The sequence below is a fragment of the Geotrypetes seraphini genome, chromosome 7, assembly GCF_902459505.1.
Source record: "Geotrypetes seraphini chromosome 7, aGeoSer1.1, whole genome shotgun sequence".
NCBI classification, from domain to species: domain Eukaryota; kingdom Metazoa; phylum Chordata; class Amphibia; order Gymnophiona; family Dermophiidae; genus Geotrypetes; species Geotrypetes seraphini.
Genome location: NC_047090.1, coordinates 129070732 through 129092217, shown reverse-complemented (window position 1 = coordinate 129092217; position 21486 = coordinate 129070732). Strand labels below are relative to the sequence as shown.

The following is a 21486-nucleotide window of genomic DNA, read 5'->3' as shown; positions in this document are numbered from 1 at the left end:
GGCTACTTTTTCATGCCACCCGGCTGGAAAAAATTTCTGGGGAGAACACTGTAGACCCATCGCCAATATACCGCTATTCCAAAAAATTACGGAAGGCCTAGTCAATCACGAACTCATGAACCACCTTGAGAAGTTCAACATTCTCCATGATTCCCAGTCTGGCTTCCGTCCAAATCACAGCACAGAAACTGTCTTAGCCTCTCTGACTAATTATCTCCTCCACTTATTCTCTCTGGGAAAAAGTGCCTTGATACTCCAGTTCGACCTGAGCAGTGCCTTCGACCTGGTTGACCATGACATTCTACTCAGATGCCTTGACTCCATCGGCATCTCCGGTCAGGTCCTAAACTGGTTCACAGGATTTCTAAAAAACCGCTCTTACCAAGTACACTTCAATGGGACCTTCTCCCAATCCTGGCACAATCCCCGCTGAGTTCCTCAGGGCTCCCCTCTTTCACCCTCTCTATTCAATGTCTACATGGCCTCGCTAGGTCATATGCTATCCAACCTAAAACTAAAATCATATATCTACGCAGACGACATCACTATTATCATTCCCATTACCTCGCTTTCCCAAGAGATTGAACAATTCACCTCATCCATCCTCACCAAGATAGAACGGGCCACTCAATTCAAATTAAAGCTGAACCCAGAAAAAAACAAAATTTTCCTGGCCAGTCCCAACAACAAGCTAACAAACACCTCCCTGAAACTTAACGAGTTAGACTACCCAATTAACCCCACAATCAAAATCCTTGGAGTCATCCTGGACCGCTGCCTTACTTTCGAAGTCCACACCAATTTTCAGATTAAAAAATGTTTTGGTACCTTCTGGAAACTCCGCACCATCAAACACTACTTTGACTTCTTCTCCTTCCGATTACTGGTCCAATCACTAATCCTGAGCATCCTAGACTACTGTAATATCATCTACCTAGGTTCATTTAAAAAAACCCATCAAACGCTTAAGACTCGTTCAGAATGCAGCCGTTCAACTCATCTATAATCTCAAAAAATCTGACCATATAAGCCCCTTCTCCAAAAAACTGCACTGGCTGCCTATGGAGGCGAGGATTATCTTCATATTTGCTTGCCTCTGCTTCAAAACCCTAACAGGCTCGTCTCCAATCTACCTATCAGATCACTTTGTCCGTCCTGGCCCCACCCGCACACGTAACACCCACTTGTTTGCCTTCCCGTCCCTAAAGTGCTGCATCTACAAAAGATTCCTTGACAGATCCCTGGCGTTCCAGGCATGCAAATGGAACAAATGTCTATCCACTCTCATCTCTAATTCTCCCTCCTACCAAACTTTCAGAAAGTCAATCAAAACTTATCTCTTTGACAAATATCTCTGACTCCCGCCCTCCTTGTAACTCTACTTTTAACTATGCCTTGTACCTCCCACCTTCCTGCACCTCCCACCTACCTGCCTCCTCCCTACCTGCACCCGACTTCCTAAGCCATGCCGATTGACTTGTTTATAACCTCTCTATCTCCTTCTTGCCTGCTCCCGACTTGCTAAGTTATATTGATTGACTTATTTGTAAATTTCGCTGTAGATGTACAGTCTCTTGTCATGTAAACCGCTCTGAACTATTCTGGTACTGCGGTATACAAAAATAAAGTTATTATTAAATATTTAAATCTATTCAAATCAATATAGGAAACATTGCCTGCAATAGAAAAAGTTCAGTTCTTACTTTGAACACTGGTCTCATTATCTAACAGGAATTTCTCTAACTGATCTGGTTCAAAAAAAGCATAAGAAAAATTTAAATACATAATCATACATTTGGCCGGAAATTTAAGGTGAAAATTAGCACCCAATAACAAAACTCGAGATTTATTTTGAAGAAAGTGTTTCCTCCTAAGTTGGGATGCTCTATAACAGGGGTGCCCACACTTTTTGGGCTTGCGAGCTACTTTTAAAATGACCAAGTCAAAATGATCTACCAACAATAAAATTTAAAAAAAAACACAACGCACACTGTACGCATAGAAAATGTTAATTATCATTCCTATTCCAGGGTTTTTCAAAGAGGTCAAAGCAGATAACTCTATGCACTATCACCTCAGTAACAACCATACAAAAATAGACAAATATACCCCCTCCCTTTTTACTAAATCACAATAGCAGTTTTTAGCACTGAATGCCCAGCACTGCTCTCGGCGCTCATAGGCTCCCTGCGCTAAAAACCTCTATTGCGGTTTAGTAAAAGGGGACCTTAGGGTAAAATATAGACAGCAGATATAAATTCAGACACATTTTGATCACTAAATTTAAAATAAAATCATTTTTCCTACCTTGTCTGGTGATTTCATGAGTCTCTGGTTGCACTTTCTTCTTCTGACTGTGCATCCAATCTTTCTTCCCTTCTTTTAGCCTGTATGCTTCCTCTCCTCCAGACCTCGTTCCCTCCCCCAACTTTTCCTTCCTCTCTCCCTGCCCTTTCTTTCTCTCTGCCTCCCTTTCTTTTTTTTCTGTTTCTCTTCTTTCCTTCTGTCTCCCTGCCTGCCCTTTTTCTTTCTTTCTCCCTGCCCTCCCCCAAGCCACTGCCATCGGGGACCAGGACCCAAACCGCCACCAATAACAGGCCCGAAAGCCGCCGCCGCCCGAAGCTCTCCCTGCTTCGGCCGACCAGCATTCCTCTCCCCGACGTCAATTCTGCCGTCGGGGAGAGGAAGGCTGATTGGCCCAAGATCGCGATCGACCTATTGGGGGAAATGCTGCCAGGTCCTGCCTTCGCGGAAACAGAAAGTAGGCAGGACCCGGCAGCAAGAAGAGCAAATGCTTCACTAACCTGTCTCCCGCCTTAGCCCATAGCGAACGCTTGCTTCAGGGCTCTCAACATGTGCGTGCCGGCTTCCCCTCTCCCCCCCCCGGACATAACTTCCGGTTTCGGAGGGAAGAGAAGGGAAGTCGGCACGCACACGTTAGAGCCACGGAGCATAAGTTCGCTACGGGCTGAAATCTCCAAGCCGTTTTTTTTTTTTGTTTTTTTAATGTTCAGCAGCGGCGGCAGCAGCAGCGGATGACAGCTAGGTGGACCGCCCAGCTAAAAGGCCCTAGAGAGAACACTGGAGAGGAAGGCTGATCGGCCCGGTAGATCAGGACGGCAACACGAGTCTATCACGGAGTACGGGATGGGCTCCGCGATCGACTCGCGTTGCCTTCCTGAGCTACTGGTCGATCGCGATTGACATGTTGGGCACCCCTGCTCTATAACATCAGTAAACATTTGCAATTTCTGACCACAGAACAAGAATTTTTTTTTCAGGAAATCTTTTATCATTCTCTGAGGAAAAAGTAACCAGGAGAATAGCACGATTTGAAATTTCATCCCGAGTAGTTTCAAGAAAAGCAGTTAAATCTTCTAATGGATCTTTCCTTTGTTCAGATCCATCAGCATTGCCACTCTCCTGGTCCACATTTCTCCTAACTGGAAGATAGAAACATCTATTCGATACAATTATTTCAACATTACTTAAATTTAGAACCTCCTTAAGGTATTTTCTAAGTAGTATCTCTGCTGAAAATAATGCACAAATTAGAAAATTCAAAATTCTCAAATTAGAGGCTCTGATATGGTTTTCCATAATTTCACATTGCCTATGCAAGCAAAGACTATCCTTGCTGTAATAGACCTATTTGAGATTCTAATTACTTCTAAGGCATTAATTTTCTCATCTATAACATTCATTTTAGATACTACTTGATCTGAAAAAGTACATAGTTTTTGCACTGGACCCTTCAATAACAATTCAGACCTCTTAACCACTTTCCATACATCCATAAGTGTAATTTGTTGAGGTATATCCTCATTAGATGAGATCTCAGTAGAAAATTCAACAGGTTGAATTTTACTATCTTAATGATAGTAGTTCCAATTGTGGTTGATGCATTAATTGGTCTAAGTCCAACTTCTCTCCTATCAGGGTAGTACCATTTGGAAAAGTCTCCCCTGGAGAGAAGCGAGATATGGGTGGACCCGGAGAGATTCTCTCCTCAGAACTTATAGAGGCACCTGCAATGGGAGAGGAAGAGGTAGGCTTTATAACCATCACTAGATGTTTTTCTATAGGGCCTGGCAGAACCAGCGTACTTGATGGTAATGATTTTGGTTAAACCTTACGCTTCCCCATCTTCAAAGGCAACAATTAACTCAACCAAACCTTATTTCTTGCTCCATTGAGGCTCACAAGGGGCCTGGCGTGCCCCTTGGGCAAGCCCCTTTGGCCACATCCTGCGGCTGTGCCTCAGGAAGCGGCAAGATTTTATCTCCGATGTTGGCCCCTCCAAATGATGTCAACAAGAGGCTATCGGGAGCAGGTGGTAAGAGAACGCCAAAACCGCAGGATACATCCTCTCCTCCAAGCAGAATGCGCTTCTCAATCTCCCAACAAACCTCTCTCGAAGAGGGTATCTTTGGTCACTGGAGACCTTTTGGATCTTCATTTGACAGGAGGAGGTGGTTAAGCATCTAAAAAAAACACATACATGTCTGTGACAGTTAACCAGGATAAACTGAAATCTGATTGGGGAGGTCTTCAAGATTCATATGCCTTTCTACTAGAAAGCAGATTATCATGGTAAGAACCTAATTTTCCTTTCTAGTGAAAAAAAGGCATATGAGTATTGAACCAGTGGGATGTACCAAAGCATTCCCCTAAGTCTAGGGCATGGCAGATGAGCCTGCTGCTAGCACAGGGAGCCCCAAAAGCAGTGTCCAGACGTGCAGCCACATCCACCCTAAAAATCTCCTCGTGTGGAAGTGCCCAGGACACTACCCATGAAGTAGTCACACTCTTTGTAGAGTGCACTCTCAAAAAAACTGATGGTTGCTTATCACACCCAATATACGCTGAAGAAATAGCCATACAAATCCATCGTGAAATGTAAGCCTTAGAATCCGGCTTCCCCAGGTGGCTATGACTTGTTAGTACAAAAAGATGATCTGAGACGTGAAAATCATTCATTACCTTGGGGTAACAAAGAACTCCTCTCCAAACATCCAGCAACACCAAGAGAGACCTGCCACCTGCATTGAGGGAACTAATTGCCAGGATCTTCTCCAGACCATCCTGAAACACTAGGACCACTGACAGCAGAGTATGAAAAGGCTCCACATTCTGCTTAGCACACCAGCGCTGAAAAGATTTCTAAGCCTTGGCATGGGCCACAACAGTCAGTTTCTTAAATCTTAGGAGGGTAGCCATGACCACTCTGAGTAGCCCTTGTATGCTAAGGCTGTGTGCTCAACAGCCATTCTGTAAACCCAAAGTGTTCTGGATCCTCTAGGGCTAATGGACCCTGTGAAAGAAAAGTTGAATGAAGCGGCAGATCCACATTCCAAGGTCAATGCGGCCAATTTAGTGCAACCAGAATAATCAATCCTGGATGGGTCACTATTCTTCAAATGACCAGGCCTATCATGGGCTACGGGGGAAACACGTACAACAGTCCCTTTTCTGGCCAAGGTTATACTAGAGCGTTCATGCTGGCGCTTCTGGGTTTGAATCTTCAGCTGAAAAAGCGAAATCTCTCAGATCAAATGTCAGACGTCCCCAGCGATGCATAATGCTGTCGAAGCGAGATATGGGTGGACCCGGAGAGATTCTCTCCCCAGAACTTATAGAGGCACCTGATATAATTCCTGCAATATTATCCACTCCTGCTACATATACTGCTGATGGTGCTTGCAGGTGAAGATCTGCCCATCAAAATAACTGGGCCTCCATTCTCAATGGGGCACTTTTGGTGCCCCCTGTCTGTTGACATATGCCATAGCTGTGGCATTGTCCCAGAAGATCCTGCCCGCTTTGCATTTCAGGGTGATCGCCAATGACTGCAGTACTAAAATAATGGTCCTCAGCTCCAATCTGTTGATAGACCATTTCCACTGAGGGGGCGACTAGTAGCCCTGAACTGGATGACCCTCGCCATGACTCTCCTAGCTGTAAAGACTGGTGACAAGAGCTCCCCAAGAGGAGATGCGGAGAGGTAAGCCTTTCACAAATGACTCCTACAGGAGCCACCAACACAAACTGACAGCCAGGCCAGCTGCAGAGACCAATGGGACAATAGCGCATCCTAAAGAGGGCAAAGATGAACTTTCAACCAAGGAACGACTTCTATGGATGCTACCATTAACTCCAGTACATGGAGATAGTGTCAAGCCATGGGAGATGGCATCTCCAGGATTTCCAAAATCTGGCATTATAGCTTCAGTTTGCATAGCTCTGCCATGTCAAGTACTCTAGGGATTGTGTCAGCTCCAGGTGGTGCTTCCAAAAATTGATGATCTAACCCAATTCCTCCTGTTTGACCTGTTTCTGGGGTTATTTGAGCATTGATTCAGAAAATTACATTGGATAGACTGCATCAGCTCTAGTTTCTTAGATATGGCTGAATTTATTAATTTTTTTACTGCTATTCAAAAGATCTCTTCTGCAGAATTGAGATGTCATAACAAGCTTTTTTTTAATGGGAAATGTCTGTATTTAAATTACCCCCATTTTTTGGGTGTGTATAATGACCTTTGTTTCACAGCTATTCGTCTACTTCCTTTCCTATAATGCACACTGGCATAAACTCAAATGACAAAATTGCCTTTGTTCTGTTATATTAATTTAGATGGTAAACATTGTTTTCCTTAGACTATATAAATTTGTATTTCAAAGGTTTCTCAACCTGATCTGTTTAAAACAGTTGCACATAGATTTAAATTCTAACGGGGTTTTCAACTTTGTCTTCTGTTACCTGATTTGTGTTTTTGCATACAAGTTAGCAGATATAGTGAGAGTGTTTATATATTTCCAACTGTAGTTTTACATCCAAAACATTGGATTGTAAAAGGTAAGTAACTTAACTGTATAACAGAAATGATCGTATATAGGTGGTGTGTGTATATTCCCACTCATATTTCATTTTTGCAGATAGAACACTATAGAGGTTATGGATACTGCAAGACGGAGCTGCTTGCATTTTGTTATATTTGTGGGGAGTACATACTGAAAGCAAGTAGGAAACCTATAAGTTTGTAAAAAAATAATATGTAGGTTATTTTGGTGTCAAGCTTGGAGATCAAGATAAGCCATGGGCTCCTCATACTGTATGTAAAATTTATATGAAGCATTTGCACCAGTGGATAAATGGAAAGAGAAGCTGCCTCTAATTTGGAGTACCAATGGTTTGGAGAGAACCCAAAAAACCACTTTAATAACTGTTAATTTTATATTGTTAATATAATAGGCATCAATCAAAATAATTGTAGCAAGTGGTCTTACCCTGATCTACCTTCAGCCAGGAGACCTGTTCCGCATTCGGATCTTGTACCTGTTCCACCTTTTCGTGAACTACTAAAGCTCTCAAAGGATGAGTCTGGCAGGTCTGATATCACACAAGGTAAAAAAAGAAGGGGCAATGACAGTGATTCCCAAACTTCACATAGTGAATGTTTTGACCAGAATGAATTTTAAATCTTTCCAAGGAGTCTTCTGAATTGCTTGCCTCCAGATTAAAGTTCTGTTGTTTTACTCTGATGCATTCTTCACTGTTGTATTCCCACTTTTGTACTTGGTGCAATGTCAAATTCCTGTATCGTTTTGTCTTTTATTGTTATAATTTGAAAACTTGATGCTTGGCTTTAGATGTTCCTTGTATTAGCTACATTCCTGCATTTGACATTGGTGATTATATTTGTTTCCTGGCTTTGTTTCAATAAAAATTGTTTTGATCATAAAAGGTACGAAGGGGCAGGGGATGTTTTAAAAAGGTACTGGGGGGACAGGTTGCAGAGCCTGGCAAGGAGTGTGGGGTTGGGTGCAGAGCCTGGCAAGGAGTGTGGGGACAGGGGACAGAACCCGGCAAGGAGTGTGGGGACAGGGTACAGAGTCTGGCAGGGAGTGAGGGGGGCTGGGTACAGAGTCTGGGTTTATAAATTTTTCTTGTTTTCTTCCTCTAAATCTAGGGTGCGTCTTATGGAGCGAATACGGTGTTACCTGGATGTACCATGGAAAAACTGAAGGCAGGAATTTTTGATGGTCTCAGACAACTTATAAATAACCCACATTTCATGGCATCAATGAATGAAATCAAATCATGTGCCTGGTCTTCATTTGTTCTTGTGAAAAACTCTCTTGCCAACAAGGCGGCAGACAACTACACACAATTTGTAGATGATATGCTCTTTCATTTCAACAGGCTTGATTGTAACATGTGTTAAAGTCCATTATCTGCATAGACACTTAAATCACTTTCCAGAGATCCTTGGTGACTTAAGTGAAGAGCAAGGTGAAAGATTTCACCAAGACATAAAAACAATGGAAGCCAGATACCAAGGAAAATGGGATGTACACAGGATGGCAGACTATTGTTGGAATCTCATGTGGGATTGTCCTGGCAGATCCCACTCTTGGAAGTCTTACAAAAAGGAGCTTATTGTGCGTCGAATGACCGGAAAGTTTGTATCATAAACTTTTGCATTTGGTATGAAAAATAGACTTTCGTGTTGCACAATTTTCTTTTAATTTTTAATGTGTTTCCTTAAGAACATAAGAATTGTACCTGCTGGGTCAGACCAGTGGTCCATCGTGCCCAGCAGTCCGCTCACGCGGCAGCCCCTAGGTCAAAGACCAGTGCTCTAAATGAGTCCAGCCTCACCTGCGTACATTACAGTTTAGCAGGAACTTGTCCAACTTTGTCTTGAATCCCTGGAGGGTGTTTTTCCCTATAACAGACTCCGGAAAAGCATTCCAGTTTTCTACCACTCTCTGGGTGAAGAACTTCCTTACATTTGTATGGAATCTATCCCCTTTCAACTAGAGAGTTCCCTCTCGTTTTCCCTACCTTGGAGAGGATGAACAATCTGTCTTTATCTGCTAAGTCTATTCCCTTCAGTATTTTGAATGTTTCGATCATGTCCCCTCTCAGTCTCCTCTTTTCAAGGGAGAAGAGGCCCAGTTTCTCCAATCTCTCACTGTTCAGCAACTCCTCCAGCCCCTTAACCATTTTAGTCGTTCTTCTCTAGACCCTTTCAAGTAGTACCGTGTCCTTCTTCATGTATGGCGACCAGTGCTAGACGCAGTACTTCAGGTGAGGGCGCACCATGGTCCGGTATAGCGGCATGATAACTTTCTCCAATCTGTTCGTGATCCCCTTCTTAATCATTCCTAGCATTCTGTTCACCATTTTTGCCGCCGTCACACATTGCGTGGACGGCTTCATCGACTTGTCGATCAGAATTCCCAAGTCTCTTTCCTGAGAGGTCTTTCCAAGTACCGCCCTGGACAACCTGTATTCGTGAATGAGATTTTTGTTACCGACATGCATCACTTTACACTTATCCACGTTGAACCTCATTTGCCATGTCAATGCCCATTTAATGGGCGAGTAGAGTGAAGAGTGGTATATGACACATGTACTGTATCTCAAAAACTAGAGTTGATAGGAAAAAACTGGTGCCATTTTTTGAATCAGCAGGTCAAATATACCCAGAAACACGTCTAACATTTGAGGCATCAAAATGAGTGCTGGCCTATCATGGGCCATGGAAGGAAGACAAAGACCCATCAGCAGCCAAGGCTGTACCAATGTGTCTAAGCCTTTGCTTCCTGGCTTGCGATGGTGGCTGAAGAACCGAACTGCCTTCTTATTGGCTGCTGTCGCCATAAGGTCGAATGTTTGATGACCCCACCGTTACATTATACAGCTGAAGGCTCTCTGAAACAGGAACCATTCCCCAGGATCCAGAGTTTGAGGGCTGAGATAGTCCGCGCCTATACGTTGTCCACTCCTGCTACATGCGCTGCTGAAATCACCACAAGGTGGTTTTCTGCCCAGCGAAAGAGAAGTTGGGCTTGGACATGACCCTAGCACCTTGTCCTGGTCATCTGTGTCATCAGCCAACAAATCATCCCTGGACAACTCGGGGAACCTGGACTGAACAACCATGTCCTGGGAAGGTGGACCCCCTGAAACTAGCAATGTTGCCAGAGGAGATGCAGATGGCGCCTTTTTCTTGGCCAGAGAAGCCTGGAAAAGCATTCAGGGCAACAGCCACTTCCTGGGATTTGTTTGATGCTCTTGGAGGACTTTTTCGCCTTTGATGCCAAATCATGGCTGCGTTTCATTGAGGCTGCAAGCGTGCTAAATCCAGAGGACAATTTTGACTTCTTGGACAAGTCCAGGCTGGAGTAAGCGACAGGACCCCCTAAAAGGGTTGAGGGAATCAGGGCTGAAGAAATCCCCCCCCCCTGCGTCGCTGAACACATGGAACATGGCTGCTCACCGAACAGCCATCCACTGCAAATAGGGCATGAATCAGAAAATAATATTAAAAATTGAACTAAGGCCAGTACTGGGCAGACTTGCATGGTCTGTGTCTGAATATGGCAATTTGGTTGAGGATGGGCTGGGGAGGGCTTCAATGGCTGGGAGGGTGTAGATGGGCTGGAGTAGGTTTTAACAGAGATTTCGGCAGTAGGAACCCAAGCACAGTACTGGGTAGAGCTTTGGATTCTTGCCCAGAAATAGCTAAGAAGAAAAAATTTAAAAAATCTAAATTGAATCAGGTTGGACAGACTGGATGGACCATTCAGGTCTCTATCTGCCATCATCTACTATGTTACTATGTAATCTGAAATATCCTGTCCATCTGAGTTGTTTCTTGCAAAAATGAAGCTTGTAGAGACAAAAAATTATTTAAACTCAGATTGGGAAAATCCAAGATAGCCACCGTGGGTGCAATTTTCAAAGCAAAATAGTCAGGCAAAAACACAGAACCCCCAAAACGTGGCAATTTTAGGATTTTAGAGGTGGGGCGGGGACTAGGAATAACTCCCAAACTGTCCAAAAACTGGTTTTTAAGACCTCCTAAAATTGCTGTAACAGGCTGCCAAGTCCTGTACTTACTGTGCTGAGAGCTGCAGGAAAGGACGCTAAAACAGCTTATAGGAATAACCTCTGCCTCAATACGCTTGCAAACTGGACTGCTGGTCTTTTGACTGCCCCTCCAGCCCGACACCAACGGCCGGGGACCTCCGCCACCAATCGACACCACCATGGATGCGACTTGGCGGAGGAATGCAGTCATTTCCCTAAAAGCAACTGGAATCCTGAGGTAAGAGGGGAAGGTCTGAAAAAATTATGTAAATGAGACTTCCTACAATCAGTCTCGCAACATGGGATCCATAACCCACTTGTCCAGAATAGAGGATTTGTACAAGAACCCGTGCTCTAGGAACTTCCAAACATCTAAGCATATAACTCAATAGGAATGTAGCATGATTTCATTATGCTTCAGGCATTAAAGAAAATGAAAGCAAAACTGCTCGATAAACGCCCCCCCCATAAACCTTTTGAACTTTACACAAGCAAATCTTCCAGTGACCTCAATTATTTTTGAAACAAATATAACCTACCCATTTTCTGCTTTCCTTTTTAATGAATCTTGTTCACTCAGAAGCTTCTGATGTTCATCATAGGCATCTAAAAGTCTGTTAAAAAATAAATAAATAAATAAAAAAACAACACGCATGTACAATTTAATATGTTGACCCCCCCCAAAGCAAAAACACTGTAAACTATTTACTATGCTCAAAATCTAACGCCAGCGCTATATGTGATTAGCACCAGACTAGCGCCAGTGTGATCCCAGAATGCTCAGAGGGATTTAGTCCAGAAAACAATGTGCGAGACAAAGGTTAGAGCAAATAGCATACAACTGTGTTCAAAAGGATGAGGTAATTTCCTCATCTCTCTTAATGTTCAGAGAACCATGTACAAAACACTGCCCTAAACTGATGAAACCAAAAATCAGTTTGGAGTAGGCATTAAGAATGTTTGACAAGAGGATTTCCCATTATTCTGTCTGTAAAATCTGCCAGTTTTAATTTAGAAGCACAAGGAAGCTAAACGTTGGCAGTGGCAATGTGTGTGAGTGGCAATGTGTGTGAGTTAGAGCAAAATTGAAAGCAAGCATACATTTTAACCTGTTTCCAGCTACAATGGATAAATTAGTTTCTTACTTGCTAATTTTCTTTCTTTTAGCTTCTCTAGACCGGTACCGTTCTTTACTGATGGGTAATATCTCACCGTGACCAGCAGGCGGAGATCGAGACCAAACTTTTTGGTTGTAGTATATTAGCTGAGGCTCCCTCCCCTATGCCAGTCTGCCGAATAGCCAAGAAGAAATAATTAAAAAAAACATGCAACAGTAATAACACTCCGAACAAGAGAATACAACATCAAACAGATAGTGACGTAGTTGGAAAATGCATAGAACCAAAACCCTGCAGTGAAAATGCCCCCACAGCTCACCAGCTATGCCATAGCCGCTGTCCTTTTAAATCCTTGGCACTAGAAAAATATTAGAACTCGCAGAAAAGAAAAGTCTGCCCGCAAACAAAAACCGCAATCACCACAGAAAGACAGATAGGGTGGGGAACTGTACTGGTCTAGAGAAGCTAAATGAAAGAAAATTTGCAGGTAAGAACCTAATTTATCCTTCTTTATAGCTCTCTAGACAGGTACAGTTCTTTACTGATGGGACATACCAAAGCAGTACCCATCATGGGTGGGCCACCCGAAGGGCTGACAACAGAACACACTCACAGAATACCGCATTCTGACATGCATGAACGTCCACAAGGTAGTGTCTGAGAAAGGATTGCAGAGAAGACCAAACTGCAGCCTTACAAATATCCACTGGAGGCATAAGAGAAGACTCAGCCCAAGAAGCTGCCTGACCCCGAGTGCAATGAGCCTTGAGAAATTCTGGAACAGGCTTTTTCTGAAGAAGATATCGGGAAGCAATAGTCTCTTTAATCCACCGCGCAAAGGTAGCCTTGGAAACGCCATTGCCCTTACGAGGACCAGCTAAGAGGACAAATAGATGATTCAATTTCCTGAACTCCTGGGTCCACTGAACATAAGAGCGAAGAACCCTGTAGACATCCAATTTGCTCAACTGTTTCTGCTCTGAAGAGCCCTCCCAAATGCCCAACACCGGATGGACTACGGCTGATTGACATGAAAAGGCGAAACCACTTTTGGCAGAAAAGAAGGGACAGGCCTCAACACAACCCATTCCCTAGAGAACTCCAGAAAGGGAGACCTACAAGAGAAAGCCTGCAGCTCAGAAATGCGTCTTGCCGAAGTAATGGCCACCAAAAAGACCACTTTAAGAGTAAGATACTTCAATGAGAAGGCACCCAACGGCTCAAACCATAGGCGCACCAGCACAGACAAGACCAGATTAAGATCCCAAGATGGAACAGATGGCCAAATGGGAGGCTTTAGTAATTTGGCTACCCACAAGAATTGAACCACATCAGGAATGGCAGTCAAATGCTGACCCCGTAACAACCCACGAAAGGCAGACAAGACGCAAGCTGAACTCGGAGAGAAGACCCAAGCCAGGTCAGGCCATCCTGCTATAACTCTAAGATGTTAGGCAAAGAAGCACAAAAGGACCACTACACATGCAGCACACCACTCCTCAAATAAACGCCAAACACTCACATAAGCCCGAGAAGTGGAAAGTCTCCGGGACCCCAAGAGATTGGGGATCACTTTATCCGAATAACCTTTCTTACTTTTCAAGAGCCAAGCCATAAGACAATAGGGACCCAGATTGAACATTGGAATGGGCCCCTGAACCAGAAGGGAGGTCGAGAGAGGCAGTGGAAAAGGATCTACCACCAGATGATGAACCAGATCCGCGTACCACAGACGCCTGGGCCAGTCCAAGACCACCAGGATCATGAGGCCGGGATGGCGAACAACGTGAAGAAGAACTCTGCCCGCTAACAGCCAACAGAGGGAACACATATAGAAGACCCGCTGTCGGCCTGACAGTCTTTGTGACGACTGAAGCGGAATGTTGTGGTGTTGACACTCATGGCCATCAGGTCCATGAGGGGGGCTGCAGAATTCAGACACCATTCTCTAGGATCCAGCACGTGATGGCTGAGAAAGTCCGCCTGAACATTTTCTTCTCCTGCTATGTGAGAAGCCAAGACAGCCAGAAGATGAGACTGCCTAGACTATAAGCAGAGCTGCCTCCTGTGCCACCAGAGAACTCTTGGTGCCCCCCTGACAATTGAAATAGGCCACCGCTATGGCATTGTCTGAAAGAACCCGGAACGACATGCCTGTCAATAAGGACTCGAAAGCTAACACCACCAGATGGATGGCTCTGATTTCCAGAACATTTATTGACCAAGCTTTCTCTGGGGACCAACTGCCCTGCGCAGAGGGACCAAGACAATGAGCTCCCCCAGCTGAGGAGACTGGCATCCATGAGAAGCACCGTCTACTGGGGCTGATCCAGACTCACCCCTTCTACTAGGTAGGAAGACTGAAGCCACCAACGAAGACTGTGAGCCAAATCCAGAAGAGGAACAGGACAATCCAAACTGTGCCTCTTGGGCAACCACCTCTGAAATAGAGCACACTGAAGCAGACGCATGTGGGCTGGAGCCCACCTCACTACGTCTAGGGAAGCCGCCATCGACCCCAAGACCTGGAGAAAATCCTGCACCTGAGGATGCCAGGACGCAATGAGGAGGTGAATCTGAGACTGCAATTTGCTTACCCGGGCCTCTGGGAGGACCTTCCCCAAGGAGGTGTCGAACAGAACCCTAAGATACTCCAGGCGCTGAGAGGGGGCCAACCGACTCTTGGATAGATTGACAACTCATCCCAGCGGCTGCAGGAACTCCACCACCTGAGCCGTGACCCGGGTGCTCTCCTGGAATGACTTTGCTCGAATCTAGGTAGGGATGAACCAGAATGCCCTACTTGCACAACATCACCGCCAAGACCGCCATAATCTTGGTGAACGTCCTTGGGGTCATGGCCAGACCAAAAGGAAGCGCACAAAACTGATAGTGCCGTACCAAGATCGCAAACGGAAGGAACTACTGATGGGAGGCCCGGATCGGAACATGCAAGTAGGCCTCTGTCAGATCAAGAAAAGTCAGATACTCCCCCGGCAGAACTGCTAGAATAACAGACCGCAGTGTCTCCATGCAAAAGGATGGAACCCTGAGATCCCTTTCAAATCGAGGATGGGCCGAAAAGTCTCCTCTTTCTTGGGCACAACAAAGTAAATCAAGTGCCTGCCGGTGCAACACTCCTGAGGGGGGTACTGGAACCACTGCTTTGAGATCTAGCAATCTTTAAAAGGTCTGGCGAAAAGCCTGCTTCTTCCACGCCACCAGACAAGGAGAAGCTAGCTAGAAAATGATTTCGCATGGAGTGGACAAACTCCAGAGCATAACCATCCCGAATCACCTCCAGGACCCACTGATCAGATGTGATCTTTGCCCACATTGGATAGAAGTCATGCAGACAGGCGCCCACCGGAACCAGAGGTGGCGCCGGCAAGGAGTCATTGGGCAGAATAGGTAGCGGGGGAACCGAAGGAGGAATTCCCAGCTCCCTGGCAGGCCCCACCAAAAGGACTGCATGCACTGAAACGACATGGGAGAACCCAGAGGTCAGAAAGGAAGTGGCCCCTCGACTAGGGTGGAGCCGGCAGAAATCATGCAAGCGCCCTTAAGCAGTGTCACCCCGCGCCAGCGGCCTAGCCCTATCTTCAGGCAAGTGAGGCACCTTAGAGTCACTTAAGGTCTGAACCAACTTGTACAAATCTTCTCCAAACAAGAAAGACCCTCTAAAGGGGAATTTTGTCAGCTTAGTCTTGGACGCCGTATCTGCCGACCATGCCCGAAGCCACAGGGTACGATGCGCATCTACCCCGAGAGCCATAGACTTGGCCGAAGCTCAGAAAAGGTCATACATGGCATCCGAGAGATAAGTACCCATCTCAATCTTGGCAACTTCCTACTCTACTAAATCCCAGTTATCAGACTCACAGTCAAGGACACACTCAGCCCAGTGAAAACAAGCTTGAGCAACCAGACCGCCACCTGGACCGCCAGGGCAGTAACATCAAAACTCTGTTTAAGGAGGGACTCCACTTTACACTCCTCAGGGTCCCTCAATGCAGAGCTGCTCTCAACAGGCACAGTATGCCGCTTTGCAATGGCTGAGATCACCGCATCCACCACAGGCGACTTTAAGGTGTCCTGATCCCCCTCCGGGATAGGGTACAGGCGGGCCATAGAACATGCAAAGCTAAAAGGGGCCTCCGGCACCTGCCATTGTGTGATCACAATATCCTGAATATCCTGATGAATAGGGAAAGAACGGGAAACTGAGCGGAACCCCCCGAAGCAAGAGATCCACTACACGCAGGGGCTCCTTCTTGGTTTCCTCAAAATGTAAAACCAAGGAGACCTGAAAAATAAGCTCATGTAGCTCTTCCCACTGAAAAAGGTGCACCGTGGACGCATCCTCATGGACACGCCTCATGGACAGCAGGCGGAAGCGCAAAATCTGTTCCCCCCAAAGGGATCCTGCTGGTTACCCCAAAGGTCCAGGTCCTCTTCAACCAACTCCTGCTCCTCCTGAGAAAAATCATCATCCTAAGAGACCTGCGGCTGCTTTGACAAGAGAGAACAGAAAGGGCGCTGTTTGGGGTCGAATCATAATGGACGTCGAGGGCCACCTCCCCCCCCCCAAGACCCTGGGGGCAGAAGCAGGACCTCCAGCTGCAGTCAGATAAACCTTACAAAGGGCTAACACAAAATCAGGGGAAAAACCCCTGGCTACCCCATGGGACTCCTTGCTATAGCAGGGGACCCAGCTGAAACCTGCCCCTGTTTTTCCAATATAGGGGGAAGGTCACCTGAGGCTAAGGAAAAAATGGAGGTATTCCTGCCAAAATCATACCCGAAACCACCAAAATTGGAGCTCCAGAGGCCTGCAGTGACTGTGAGGCCTGAATCGCCCCAGCTGCTAAAGCAGGCAAGCCAGCAGCAGTGGTAAGGGAGTCCTTTTTGCCCTGACAAGCAGCGGCGGGGGAAGCCCAGGCTTCCTCGCTGTCTGCTGCCAACTCACAAGGCACTTGCAGGGGGAATCCCTGGCCATCAGCACCCGAGGTGGATCCCCCTCCACTCCTGCCTGCACAAAACTTGCAAAGACTGGCCTGCACAAAACTTGCAAAGACTCCCCTGCAAAGTGCTCATTGCTCCATAAGCTACCTAACTAGAAGAAAAGTGCAGGTTATTTGAAAAATACAGTAAAATACAGCAAAATTAAAGGGAAAAAGCCTTTAGACGGGTACAGCCTCAGGATTTGTTTTTTTTTTCAGAACAGACTACTGGCTCTTTAAGCCAGAAGCCTGACCGGTATCGGTGGTCAGGCTGCCAGCTGAGGCACCTCTATAAAAACCTGGGGAGGTGGAGGAAAGGGGGGGAGGGACCCAACTCGAGACCTCCAAACAGGACCTGTCCAAGCTCTGTCCAGGAGTCCTAAACAAATTCCAACAGCTCTAACAAGGGGAGCCTTCATTTTTTTTTTTCTATCTTACCACCTGTTGGAGACTGAGAAAGACTGGTGTAGGAGGGGGAGCCTCAGCTAATATACTACAACCAAAAAGTTTGGTCTCAGTCTCCACCTGCTGGTCACAGTGAGATATTACCCATCAGTAAAGAATTGTACCGGTCTAGAGAGCGATAAAGAAATAAGCCTTCCAAGTTATAACAGATTGGAATGCTTATATTTAAATGTGTAGAAAACAGACACCAGTGAGTGATCCCTTTTGGTTTGCCTAGCATATGCATACAACAGCTAAGCTTACTGCACAACTCTTGTACACATGTACATTCCTCCCTCTTAAACTTCCCATGCTCAATGTTACCCGTGCGAATATAATTTGCATTCCATTAATGTTGGAAGATTAGGTTTTACCTTCGATAATCTTCTGTTAGTCCCTATAGAATTCCATACGATAGGTGTTTAATCCCAACCCGCAATCCAGGAATTGCAGAAATCCAAACATTTTTCTGAGCATATGCTCCACCCCTTTAGCCTGAGAGCTAGCAAACATATCCAGTTAAGTCCCAAAGCCAAGTAACATTCCTGAACAAATCCATGACAAGGGAGTACGGGAAAGATCCGCAGTAACAAACAATTCTTGAACTGGTCTACTCTGCAAAACATGAACAAGTAATAAACAGGCACAAAGGCAATTCAGAAAAACATTGAGTAACAATGTAGAACTAACCGGCTGTGTGCGACTAGCACCCCGAGAAAGAGCCTTCAGTAAAGAGCATACTCACAGATCTGGCAACTGGCTGGAAAATCTTCAAACCTGTAAGAATAACAGAGGAAGAAAAAAGTAGGCTATCCCAAACAACCAAGAATATACAGAGAGGGCAGGTCATATGGAATCCTACAGGGACTAACAGAAAGAAGATTATCTAAGGTAAAACCTAATCTTCTGTTCTGTTACGCCCCTTCTGGATTCCATATGCTAAGTGACATACCAAAGCAATGGTAGCAACTAGGAAGGTATAGACAAGCCTATCCTCAACACCGAGGTCCCAAAAGGGGCATCCGAACGAGCTATCACATCCATGCGGTAAAACTGGGTAAAAAAGTATGAAAAGAGGACCAAGTAGCTGCCGTGCAAATTTCATCAGGCGGTAACATGTAAAACTTTGCCCACGATGTTGCCACACTTCTAGTCAAATGAGCTTTAAGTAAAATCAGTGGCTGTTTGCCATGGGCAATGTAAGCTGTGGAAACAGCCATTCAAATCCATCAAGTGATCGAGGACTTGGACGCTGGCCGACCACAGCAAGGCGCAGTGGTCAGGACAAAAAGGTGATCTGACAGCTTGAAATCATTACTCAATTATTTGTAAATGCCTTTATTAGGCATTGATTTCTCCCGACTGCTGATCTTCTGAGAACCTACTCATAATGGTTTGTAAATACCATTTTAGATACTGATTTTCTCTAATGCTGATTTTGATGACTTGTTTACTTATGTTTGTGTTTTATAAATTTATGTATGTAATATCATGTAAACCGTTTAGGAATTAGAGTATATAGAAATTTAAAAAATAAAATAAATTAGTTCTCTCCAAATAGCGAAGCAAGACTTTCCTGACATCCAACCTGCATAAGATCTGATCCTTGTGCTCTGAACCTGTGGAATGAAACACAGGCAAACATGGCTGACACCATTTTCAGTAGAAAGGAAGGTACGGTACGGAGGACAACTCCTGGATCCATAATACAGAGAAAAGGTTTGTTCTATCTCCTAGTTATTTGATGGATTCCTTCTCTATTGCTCATTCAACTCGTATATGAAAATCTCATGCTCTTTTTAACTTCTCCTTGATGAAAGGCTATCATTATAAAAAGTCCCATCAGCGTCTTCTTTCTTTTCAGGCAGCACTTTGGGATAAGGACTTGAAGCCTCTATTATTGAGTTCCAAGTCCTACCACCACTTTCAAACACAATTGAAGACATACTTGGTCCCTAAATAATGATTACCTTTAACGATTATATAGTTTTGTTCTGTTTTTTAAATTTTGTACACCGCATAGAACTTACAAGGTTATGCGGTACAGAAGTTATTTGTTATGTTATGGGCCTGAAGCTCTGAAATACGTTGTGCCAAGAGAATGGCAACCAAAAAGACAGTCTTGATCATGAGATCCAGAAGAGAAGCATCCTTCAGCGATTCAAAAGGAGTATCCCCAAGGCCCTGCAGAATGAAGTTAAGATTCCACGAAGGGAAAGAAAGATGTCAAGTGGCTTGTCCTGAAGTTGACAATCCAACCCAACGCTTGCAGTAGAGACACCACCGTCACCATTGCACTTTCGCACACCTGACGAGATGGGGCTCGGATCAACCAGTCATCCAAGAAGGAGGAACCTGGACCCCCTGCTGGCTGAAAAACGCTGACACAACTATCATCACCTTGGTGAAGTGCGGGGGCACCGTCGTAAGTCCAAAGGGCAGAGCTGTGAACTGGAAATGCTGTTACAGAACATGGAAGAACAGAAACCTCCAATGCTCCAGGTAGAATATGGAGGTAAGCCTCTGTGAGATCCAAGGACATCAGAAACTCTCCTAGAGAGTCAGCAGCTATGACTGTGCACACTGTTTCCATCCAGAAATGAGGAATCTGCAAGAAGTGGTTGACTGACTTCAGATCCAGAATGGGCCTCCAGTCTTCTGAGCCTCTCTGACACAATGAAGTATAAGGAGTATCTGCCTAAGCCCGATTTGTGTTCTGGAATGGGTTCTATGGCTCTGATGTCCAACAGACATGGTACAGTAGCGCAGACTCAGGACTCCTTTTCTGGCCGACCCGCCAGAGAGGCAAGAAATAGATCCGGAGGCAGGCATAAGACGTCTTTCTTGTGCCCCTCCTGAATGATGTCCAGTACTCATTGATCCAATGAAACATGAGCCCACTCTTGATAAAACTGAGAAAGGTGACCTCTGATGCGAGGAAGCTCTGCCTGATGCCTGGAATCATTGGGGCTTCTTAGGAGCAGCCGCTGCTTGGGAACCTGAGGCCGCCTACAATTGGAACTGTTGTACCGAGAGCAGAAGCCATGGGAATATCTCTGAGAAGAACATAAGAATAGCCTTTCTGGGTCAGACCAATGGTCCATCAAGCCCAATAGCCCGTTCTCCCAGTAGCCAATCCAGGTCACTAGTACCTGGCCAAAACCCAAGGTGTAGCAATATTCCATGCTACCAATACAGGGCAAGCAGTGGCTTCCCCCATATCTTTCTTGATAACAGACTATGGACTCTTCCTCCAGGAACTTGTCCAAACCTTTCTTAAATCCAGCTACGTGGAGCCCTGACGAAACCTGCAGAAGGAACGAAGATTACTACAATCCCCTCCTGCTGACCGACAAGACCTAGGACTTAGGGCGGCACTTGGCAACACTGGTCATGAGGTCATCCAGACCTTTACCAAAAAGAAGCTGGCCCTTGAAAGGAAGTCTGCTTAAAGTGACCTTGGAGGCAGTGTCCCTAGCCCAGTGATAGATCCAAAGAGTCCGGCATGCAGACACTGCAGAGTAAGAGATTTTACTAACAACTCAGAGATCATAAAGGGCATCCGCTACATAATCCACACCATCCATTACCAGCGGAGGACAGAGGTATATCCTGAGAGGATGCATTGCACAATATGGAATAACAGGCTTGCACCGTAAAGGAAGCAGCCGCCGTCACTTTGATACCCAAAGATGCCAGATCAAAAAGCTTTTTCAACATGATGTCCACCCTGCGATCCTCAGAATCCTTTAGGCTGTTCAAAAACTTGCTGAAAATCAGGCGCCAGTGGATAAAGGTTAGACATAGCTTTAGAAGGCTGGAAAGAGCTTTCTGGAGAGTTCCACTGTTCCGTAACCAGCCCAAGAAGCTGTGGATGGGATGGATAAAAGGAAGACAGCACATTAGAGTGGTCTATGACTGAAGTCTGAGAAATGAAAGGTGGAGAATCCAATCTGAGCTCCTTCAGAACATGAGCAATGAGAAGAGAAACAGAACCATTCTTAAAACGTCTGCGTACAGAAGGATCATCACCCAC

The 21486-nt window shown here is 45.3% G+C and overlaps 1 protein-coding gene across 3 annotated transcripts in view; it reads right to left on the bottom strand.

Moving 5' to 3' along the window:
- PRPF39 (pre-mRNA processing factor 39) overlaps window positions 1–21486 on the bottom strand; it is a 271712-nt gene that overhangs the window by 40577 nt on the left and 209649 nt on the right. For all 3 annotated transcript variants that reach the window (XM_033951797.1, XM_033951798.1, XM_033951799.1), the window contains exon 12: window positions 11425–11499. In XM_033951797.1, coding sequence (XP_033807688.1) covers window positions 11425–11499 — 75 coding nt within the window. The remainder of the gene's footprint in view (window positions 1–11424; window positions 11500–21486) is intronic.